General features: G+C 36.6%; 1 protein-coding gene across 1 annotated transcript; it reads right to left on the reverse strand.

The window, feature by feature from the left end:
• Window positions 1–1,416: 1,416 nt before the first annotated feature.
• Window positions 1,417–3,353, reverse strand: LOC145131923 (proteasome subunit beta type-5-B-like). The gene is made up of 9 exons (XM_079066567.1): window positions 3,283–3,353; window positions 3,114–3,198; window positions 2,882–3,011; window positions 2,644–2,750; window positions 2,415–2,552; window positions 2,214–2,317; window positions 2,092–2,095; window positions 1,586–1,710; window positions 1,417–1,504 (listed from the first exon to the last, which is right to left on the reverse strand). Exons 1-9 carry the CDS (start codon window positions 3,351–3,353, stop codon window positions 1,417–1,419), a joined length of 852 nt encoding a protein of 283 aa, XP_078922693.1.
• Between the last annotated feature and the right edge of the window lie 7,404 nt (window positions 3,354–10,757).

The following is a 10,757-nucleotide window of genomic DNA, read 5'->3' on the forward strand; positions in this document are numbered from 1 at the left end:
TTCTAGTTAACGAGATGGCTTAGGAACTGGACCTCTTGTAACCAAAACTCACAGTTCGAGAACTTGGCATACAATCGTCCTTGCCTCAACACTCCCAAAAGTTCTCGAAGGTGCTCCTCATGATGATCTTTGGTCGTAGAATACACCAAGATATCGTAAATAAAAACAATAATTGATCGATCGAGCATCGGCCTGCACACCCGATTCATCAAATCCATAAACATTGTAGGCGCGTTGGTGAGTCCAAATGGCATCACCACGAACTCGTAATGCCCATAACGAGTCTGAAATGCAGTCTTCTCCACGTCCTCCTCTATAACCCTCACTTGATGATACCCCGACCTCAGATCGATCTTGGAGAACCAAGATGCTCCCTGCAACTGATCAAAGAGGTCATCAATCAATGGAAAGGGATAACGGTTCTTCACCATCAACTTGTTCAACTCTCGCTAATCAATGCACATCATGTGTGAACCATCCTTCTTCTTGACAAATAATATCGGTGCTCCCCATGGCGAACTGTTCGGTCAGGTGAACTAATTGCCTAACAGCTCCTAAAGTTGAGAGGACAACTCCTGCAGCTTAGGTGGTGCTAAACGGTACACCGCCTTGGCAATCGGAGCCACACCTGGCACTAGGTCAATCCTAAACTCAACCTGCCTCTTAGGAGGCACACCGGGTAACCCCTTCGGAAACACATTAGCAAACTCCCTAACAACCAGCACATCTAAAATAGATGTCTTCTCCCCAACCCGTGTATCAACCACATAGAAAAGATAACCCATACAACGATGCTGAAAGTATTGCCGATCCCTGGCCGCCGAACAAAACCCTAACCCAATCCTGGTACCCTCTCCATAGATAACTAGTTCTCCCCACTTGGGGTTCGAACTATAACTCACTGACCCTTGCAGTCTATCATAGCACCAAACATGCTCAGCAAATCCATCCCCATTATTACGCATACACCCCCACTACTAGAAAAACAGCATTTTACGACGCGCAATGCGTGTCGTAAAACGCTCAGACGACGCGCAAATGCGTGTCAAGAAAGGCCCTGTCATAACGAGAGACGACACGGTTTTGCGCGTCGTCTATAGACGACGCGCATTTACGACGCGCATTTATGACACGCAATGCGTATCATTAAGGCCACTGTTAAGAAAGGTCATGTCATAAATGAAGATGACACACATTTTTGCGTATCGTAATTTTAAATTTTTAAAAAAAAATTATTTATAGATTTACTGATTTTCAAATTAAATATGAATTTCATTTCTCATAATAGAAAATAAAATACCATATACAAAAAATACAATACATTGCACAAAAGTTAATGTCATACAAAAATACAATACATTGTAATACATTGATATTAAGGGGATCTAATTGTACATTGTTATTAACAAGTTTTCCCTAACTATATAACCTATTTGTATAACCAAGTCCAAATGAAAGTATCCCCGACCTTCTTCCAGCTGTGTTAGATTCCGGACGAATTAACCTATATATTAATATAAAAAAATAACATTAACATAGAGCAATAAATAATAATAATAGATATAAGATAAGTAAGTAGCCTTACCCTGTTGGTTGTACTGCTTTGACTTGGCTAGAATTGTATTGCATTGTTGCCTTTAAAGTAGATTCCACCATTACAACTCTCTTTTCCATTTGAGCAAGAGTATACACAGCTTCTTCATACTTCCTCTGCATATAACATATATATAAAAAAATTATCTACCTTTCATTCATTTGATTTCCTTTGTTCTAGAAGAGTAAATTAATACTCCATTTCTTTATAAAGACAAGAGTAGAAAGGATTAAGTACATCAGATCTGTCCAGGATATTTTAAAAAGGCAGAGTAGATTATCTACTTTTCATTCATTTTAGTCAAATGTTAATATACAAAATTATAATTTGTTTACAGCTAAAAAGCCTAAAATGATCGTGACTTACTGCTTTGATTCCGAGGTCTAGCAATGCACAATGCAACCGAATCAAGGATATTTTATATATGAGAAAAACATGAAAAAAGTATAAGTTGATGAAAGAGACAAGGGCAAAATGGTCATTTTGACAAATTCCACCAATCTGTGTATGTAATCATAAATTTAAACATTATAAGCACATAAAGATTAAAATTTTAAACATGAAATTCAATCTTTTGATAAATTTGATGGACTTGTGGCATCAAGTGTGAAGTACTCACCCGCTATCAAGTACACCGTAAGCATACGGTGAAACAGATCCAGCGGAGAATTTAGTTCCCTTGAGACGTCCGCCTTCGCTGTCTACATAATACAGACCAGGGCTCTACAAAAAAAAGTAACGTAGACGTAAAATGACTGTTTTTCCCTTCAATTTTAATATTTTCTTTATATACATATAAAGGGTATTGTATTATATAGACCTTTTCATCCCATCCTGCAATCATTGTCCCAACAGACAAACCCATCCCACGGTAAGAATAGAGAATGTTGGCAAGCATCTTTGAAGCGCCAGTCGCTGAAATCCTTCTCTTGTTTGCCTGCAATTCATGCAAACGACACTGCAACTTAAAAAAAAATACAAATATTGCTTAGAATATTTCAAAGTAGAAGGCTGTGATACGTAAAAAGGTTATTTTAATACCTTAATACCTTAATGCCTAAATTTATGTGCCAAAACTGACAATCTGCAGCTCCTCCAGCCATTGTGCCCAACATATACAGATTAATTTCAATGATTTTTTTCACAGATTGAGATGCTGCCAAAAAAACAAAATTAAAAGAGTGTTTTTGAAGACTATTTAATGCTTTCAAATCATGTTGCTTTCGATTCATAATTAATTATTAATCAAGTAAAGATATATTATAAATTAGAAGGAGAAATGCATACATATATAGCCTCCCATGCTAGCTCGGGAATCTGCAGCAACCATCACACCTTCCTTAAAAATAAAAGCCAAAGTTGTTGTTCCCTTTGCTGGTTTTACCATTTGGATAGAATTCTTTTGAAATCCATCAAACTAAAGCAAAGGATTTGATGTAGTGTTTTAGCAATATATACATTCACTTAATATCTAGCAGAAAGGAAAAAAGAAAAAGGCAAGAATTGTAAAGAAACTCACATCTGATGTAACTGGTAGGTCAAATGAAGGGGCATCAGAAAACCCATCAGAAAGCAGGTCGTCACTTCCTCCATAGAGTGGTGCACTTGTGCAGTTTAATCATATGCAAAATAAATCGCATACGACAATAACACAGAAGATAATAATTACCTTTGATGAGCTGCAATACATCTTGTACTCCAAACCATTCACCACATGTACGCCTTCCATGACAGCTGATATAGCAGAAGATTCATCCATACCTGAGAATTGGCATTTATTTCTGCATGTAATTAGGAAACAAATTAAATACGAACATAAATATATACTAATTTACTCAATGTCATAAGAAGTATTAATATTTATTAGTTATTACCTCTGCAACATAATACCAGAATCCTTTTTTCCAGGCACAACAGAAAGAAAATCATTGTGAAGATAAGTTGAAAAATTAGGATGTCACACCCCGCTAAAGCGGAAACGCAAGGTATGACAGCGACAAAGGTTTCATTGCAAAAGATAAAGATACATCACCATAGCAATATTTAAAAGTTTACAACCCATAGCTTAAACAAAACAAAGTACAAGTTTTTCCAAAATGATATTGTTCAAAATATAACTTCATAAAATAACTTCCACACGATGCAGCATGCTCTATGATGATGAATCTCTATATCCACTTACTAATTATTTCCTGAAAAAGCATGTAAAACGAGCGTCAACTATGAAAATAGTTGGTGAGTTCACAGGTTTATAAAATCAAGATTTGGTATAAGACTTTTCATAAATACAAGTACATTGCTTTAATGAGAACAAAGTTCATTGCTATAATGAGAAACAAAGTTGATTGCTAAAATTGATAAACGAGTTTATTGCCATAATAGATAACAAGTTTATTGCTATAATGTGTAACGAGTTTGTATGTGTATGAGCAAACAATGAGTCTCAACCAAACGTATGACTGAAGCCCTATCAAGATCTATGCTTATCGTTCCATAGATGAATATGGTATCATGCACTCCAGCAATAGGGTGAGTGAGGAGTTGTCAATTCCTAATAGCGCTATCCATAATGACCATTGGCTCAAAGAGTTAATGGTTAGAGATAAGGGAAGGGCCTTAGTACGATAAGTTCTCATGTTCCGTGTTGCATAGACATACATAGAGAGACATAGCAATAAAATAGCAATCATCTTTGATAGAAATCAATTTAAATACAACATTAAAATAATAGTTTTTCGGGACATGCTTTTCCACCCCAAAACATAAAAACTGAAAATAGGGGAGTGCGTGAATACTCACAACGTTTCGAGTAGGTACAAGTGGTACTTCGGAATGCACCAACGTCTTACTACCGGGATCCTATGACATCAAACACACACTAGTGAGTTTCCATGTCGAAATCTAATGCTAATATACTAAATTCTACATATAGTGAAATGCCAATTTATGTTTTAGTATTTGATTTTATATTAATTGGTTACACTTTTTCTGAAATAATTAAATTCTACAAATTGTGCGATTAATTACAACATTGGAATATAAATTTTCCAAATTTTTAAGTCCTTATTACAACATAAATTCACGGAAATAGCATTCAAAGGATAAAAATTCTCAAACTTTTTATTTAACTGTTATTACACAATACTAAGTTGGGAAAATTATAAAAATGGATTTCCAAGCTGTTTAATTATATTTTATGATTTTTGAGCATTTATTCCAATAAGAATTGAAATAATTAGAAAACAGTTTCCAAAATTACCCAAACTTTTTATTTAACTGTTATTATACATAAATAGGCTGGGAAAAATATAAAAGATATTTTTCAGTGGGTATTTCTATTTTTCCTTGTTTTATTCCTTTAAATAATCTTTAATTGAAGAAATAATATTAAACAGTTAAAATAACTTACCAAAAATTTTTGTAACATCATTTACAGTATAAATAACCTGAGAAAAATATCAAAAGTGGTCTTCATATTATATAATCCGGTTTTGGGTATTTATGTGTATTTAAGTGTAATTAACTTTAGAAATTAAGAGAAAAATAGTTTACAGTGGAGAAAAATCCTTAAAATTTTTATGTAACCTCCTACTGTAAAACATGATGTTCTGGTAAATTTTCATGAATTTTGGATAATCAGAACTATTTTTCTTATTTTAAAACCATTATAATTACCAAAAATTGGGAAAAATAGCAAGGCATGATGAAAAATGTTGAAATTATTTTTCTAAGTCATCCATCACAGGTAAGGTATGCGAAAATTGTTAGATAAAATTTTCACACTCTCCAAAGTGGTTTTGTGATTTATTATATCCTAACAAAAAGAAAATTGGAAATCATACCAAACAGCAACAAAAATTGATGAAATTTAGTGAGGGGTCATTATCCATCATAAGGGTCATTCATGAATTTGTTCCGGATTTATTGACCTCTGGAAGTATTTTATGTGATTTATCCCCTTGGTTTCTAGCAATAATTTTAATAAATCAAAGAAATAATAAAAGCTTTTGGTATTTTACAGATTATCGCATGCATGTGAGGGCTTTCAAAAGGAAAAATGTTCGAAATTTATTCAGAAGGGAAATAGGGGTATTGAACCCAAACAAGATAAGAAATGTTGCATGCAATGGTGCATGAGATGTAAATGTGGCTGAAGTTCATGAATTTGTGAAGCACATTCTGTGGGGTTTTAAGCCACGAAATTTCAGCCATCATTCACTGGATATGTTAAGTTTCTAAAGTATTTTTCCCCAGATTTATGGTTGGGTTTAAGGCCATTGATCATGCAAGGCAAAAATGGTGATCATAGAAAAAGAGCTGTTTGCGCAACCATTTGGTAAAAATTGCCAAAAATCGGATATTTAATATTTTACAGTAAGACCAGTTGGGTTTGAAAGTTAACTCATGGAGCTATCCAATTCAAAAATAATATCATGATTTGGTTAAGGAATGACCGAGATATGGTCGGTCAAAGCTGAATAAAGTAATCTGGCAGATTGCATGTTTGCTTTGAGTGCATCCTTAAGACATTTTGACAAGAACATCATGCATGCCTTTGATAAGGTCCGATTTCTAGCACATGCATGGAGTGAATGAGCATCCAAGATGTACTAGAAATGGTTTAACTGCTTTTGACCATGCAAGAACACAAAAGAAATGGAGAAGAAGATGTAATACTTGTTTTTGAAGTCACATGAACATATGTGCATCATTTTCACTCCTTGCATGGGTTTGATCCCGGATTTTCACCATTTCAAACACATGCATTGTGTTATGGTGAGAATCTACAAACCACAAGGGAAAAATAAAGATTTCTAGCCATGGAAAGGCATAGAATCCGAAAAGAAGAGAAAACTAAGAAGAAGAGGTAGTAGAATCATGAAATTATGGAAGAAGATGTTGTTGTTTACCTTGGCTTTGATCTTGAGGGAAGTAAGAACACTTCAAGGTCTTCTAAATCTCGAAATTTGGCAGAGGAATGGGGAGAATTTCGTGAGTTAGAGAGAGAGAGGAAGAGAGTTTGTGTGTGTTAGGAGGGTGGAGTGTGAGAGAGTGAAGAGAGAAGAGGTAGAGTGAGGGTTTAAGTCTAATGATTGAGTTTTGGGAAGAGAGAGTGCATGGGGAGGGGAGAATGGCTGGCTCTATCATGCATTAGGCCTCCTCTCTCCTAATTTCAAATTTTATAAAATTCCCTCCAATATTTTTATAAAAACCCTAATTTTTATAAAAATATTTATTAAGCAATTCTTGATTTATTTGTAAAAAATCTTGTTTTTAACTAATAAATTATGATTATTGAATGATAATTTAATTTCTATTTCAATGATTATAATCCATAATTTGATTAATAAAAATTTGATATTAGAAAGTTTATAGCCAAATTTTATAAAGTTTTTAAGCTTTATGATTTATAAATTTGGATTTTTAGCTCTCTTAGGGTTTTTGGAATATTGTTTGATATTCATCATCATAATGAAGTATAATTAGAATATTTTAATTTATTTTTAGGGTTTTATACCCTTTTTCAATTATAACAAAGCTTGAAAGTTTCATTCAAATTATAGCATTGGCATTTCCTATTGTAGTTAAGCAACTTACTAGAATCGTAAGTGTCAAGTATATTAGCCCTAGGTCTTAGATGGATCCTAGTTTATGCAAGATTTTGACCTAATTTATACTACTAGGCCATGGCATGATGTGCATGAATGGTTATTATAAAGATGCACGAGTCCGAGAATGACCTGAATTGACATTTGTCACAGTATCCCCCACTTAAAAAGAATTTCGTCCCGAAATTCATTCTATGTCATCGCTTGTCATCGTATGGGAAAAGTTGTGGATACTTTTCCTTCATGAAGTCCTCACGCTCCCAGGTGTACTCCGATCCGCGTTTTGAGTTCCATCGAACTTTCACAATCGGGATCTTACTCCGCTTAAGTTGTTTTACCTCCCTGCCAAGGATTTCTATCGGTTCCTCAACGAAGTTTAGCTTATCATTGATCTTAATTTCCTCCAGGGGTACTATCAATGTTTCGTTGGCTAGACATTTCTTAAGATTGGAGACGTGGAATGTGTCATGAATGGCGCTTAACTCTTGGGGCAACTGGAGTTTTTAAGCTCCCGGACCAATCCTTTCAATGACTTCAAAGGGTCCAACATATCTCGGGCTTAATTTTCCTTTCTTACCAAAACGCACAAGCCCTTTCCAAGGCGACACTTTTAAAAGTACCTTGTCTCCTACTTGGAATTCTAATGCTTTTCGACGATTATCCGCATAACTTTTCTGACGATCTCTAGCAGCTTTAAGCCTATCCTTGATGATAGCAATCTTGTCAGATGTTTCCTGGATAAGTTCGACTTTAGTCAACTGTCTGTCTCCGATTTCTGTCCAGCATAAGGGCGAACGACACTTGCGTCCATACAATGCTTCATATGGAGCACATTGGATACTCGTGTGGTAACTGTTATTGTAGGAGAACTCAACCAGAGGCAAATGAGTATCCCAATTTCCTTTGAACTCAATGACACACGCCCGTAGCATGTCTTCCAATGTTTGTATTGTTCTCTCTGTCTGCCCATCTGTCTGAGGGTGGTAAGTTGTGCTCAAATTTATCTTGGTTCCTAGTGCCTTCTGTAACATCCACCAAAATCGTGATGTAAAACGACTATCTCTATCAGAAATGATAGATAGGGGTACACCATGCAGAGAAACAATTTTGTCGATGTAGATTTGGGTCAATTTTTCCATCTTGAAGTCTTCCTGAATGGGGAGAAAGTGAGCAGATTTCGTCAGTCGATCCACTATGACCCAAATTGAGTCGTGACCTTTAGAAGTTCTAGGAAGTTGTCCGGACCGTTCTTGCATCTCGGATGGCGCGAGGCGATATGGTGCTTTTGCTACCGGTGCCGCTCCGGGAATTAAGTCTATCCGAAATTCGACCTGTCTGTGAGGGGGTAGACCGGGTAATTCCTCCGGAAACACTTCGGGATAGTTTTGAACCACTGGAATCTCCTTGAGTTGCTTAGCTTCGGGTTCTCTTTCTAGCACGTGGGCCATGAATACAATACAATTCTTCTTCAGGTACTTGTGAATCTTCATGCTTGATACAATGTTTAAACTTCTTCCTGGCTTCTCACCGTGTATGATAAGGGTTTCTCCATTGGGGAGAGGTACCCTGATGACTTTCTCGTAACAACCAATGTTCGCTCTATTTTTGGATAACCAATCCATTCCTACTATTACATCAAAACTACCTAGCTCTATAGGAATTAGGTCAATGTTAAAGAGTTTATCAGCTAAATTCAGAGTACAGCCAGAAATTATTTCATTAGCCCTAATTTCATACCCATCAGCAAGTTCAATAGCATAAGTATTCCTCATCTTTCTCGATTTCAAGTCAATTAATGGTCTAAATGCTAAAGAAACAAAACTCCTTTCTGCTCCCGCATCGAATATTACTGATGCAAAATGGTTGTTCAGGAGAAACGTACCTGTTATCACCTCAGGGTTCTGACGAGCTTCTTCTGCACCAATCACAAAGGCTACACCTCTTGGCCGCCCACCTAGATTTCCTTGGAAATTTTGCCTAGCTTGGCCTTGTCCATTGTTACCAGGCCCCTTGTTCAGCTTGGGACAAGCACTACGAAGATGATCAGCACTCCCGCACTCGTAACATGCCCTTTTTCCATCCTTATTCAGCTTACAATACTTCGAGTAATGGCCTGTTTGTTTACAGTTTTGGCACACTGGGCAAGCTCCCTTGTGATGGAAGTTACACTTATTGCACTTCGGAAGCGGTCCTGAGTACTGCTTTCGCTCCTGCACTTCCATGACTTCCGGTTCCTGAGTTTTCACTGGTTCTTGCTCCTGGGCTCTTACCATAAAGTTTCTTGAGACTTTCTGCTTCCTCCCTGACTTGCCTCCATACTTCTTCTCTCCCTGATCTGCTGGCTTCCTCTTGCTACTAGAGTTTTCCTTTGTCGATGCTCCCATCCTTATCACATCATTGGTTAGTCGATTTGCTAGACTTACTGCACTTTGAATGGTAGTTGGGTTTGCTGAAGTAACCATTCCCCGAATCTCTGGTGCTAGACCCCAGATGTAACGGTCTATCCGTTTCTCCTCAGGAGTAACCATGTGAGGTACCAATTTTGCTAGTTCATGAAATCGGACTGTGTACTTCTCTATTTGTGTTCCAACCATAGAATGGTTTCAGAACTCAGATTCAAGCTTCTGAATTTCATCCTTGGGACAATACTCCTCTATCAGTAGCTTCTTCAGGTCTTCCCAAGTTAGCTGATATGCCGCTGCACGACCTCGGGTTTGCACTAGAGTATTCCACCAGGTCAATGCCCTATCTTGGAGTAGACAAGTTGCATACTCAACTTTGTTGCGCTCGAGGCATTTGCTAATGTGAAGGACCGACTCCATGCTGTCAATCCATTTCAGCAACCCGACCGCACCTTCCTTTCCATGGAACTCCTTAGGTTTACAGGCCATAAAGGACTTGTAGTTGCATTCTCTTTCATTGTTTCCCCGGTTTCCTCCACTACTTCCTTGGTTAGCATTAAGTCCCGTAGTTACTTGAGTAACAATGTTTGGGATTGCTTCCAAGAGCTGTTGTGCTACAATTTGAGCAACATCGGGTGTTTCGTTCTGTGGGCGCCCGCGATTAGGCCTTCCTGACATGGTTCTAAGACACAAGAGAAGAAATACGTATAAATACATAAAATAATGTATAATATTTAGTTCACTACTATTTTGAAAACCGTAAGTGTTGTCAAATTAATGGTTTGCATTAATACTAGGCATATAGATTTTAGAAAGGAAAGAAAAGAAAAATCTTTTTATTCAACTATTGACTAAATAAGTTCTAGGGTTTGACCTCATAGTAAAAGTTTTCAAACATAAAATAAACTTCTTCATTACCATTTGAAATAGTCTTAAAACCAAAACAATACATCAATCCCAAAATAAAGTTTTAATGTCTTTCCCCAAAAGATACCCAACATGGGTTTTCATTTCATGACACAATAAAATACTAAAATCAGAACCAAGTACGAATCGCTATCCCAACAAGAAACATCCACACCACAATCAGTAACAGCCCTCCAAACACATAACATGCGGTCATCGCACGACCTGCCACTCGTCTAGCAGCAC

Source organism: Lactuca virosa, chromosome 8, assembly GCF_052849685.1.
Source record: "Lactuca virosa cultivar CGN04683 chromosome 8, Lactuca_virosa_CGN04683_v6, whole genome shotgun sequence".
Taxonomy (NCBI): Eukaryota; Viridiplantae; Streptophyta; class Magnoliopsida; order Asterales; family Asteraceae; genus Lactuca; species Lactuca virosa.

Coding starts and splice junctions, on each gene's coding strand:
- LOC145131923 (XM_079066567.1), bottom strand. CDS start 3,353: ATGGATGAATCTTCTGCTATATCAGCTGTCATGGAAGGCGTACATGTG. Junction 2,553..2,643: donor ACATAAATTTAGGCATTAAG/GTATTAAGGTAT, acceptor TTTAAGTTGCAG/TGTCGTTTGCATGAATTGCA. Junction 2,318..2,414: donor TTGCAGGATGGGATGAAAAG/GTCTATATAATA, acceptor TTTTTTTTGTAG/AGCCCTGGTCTGTATTATGT.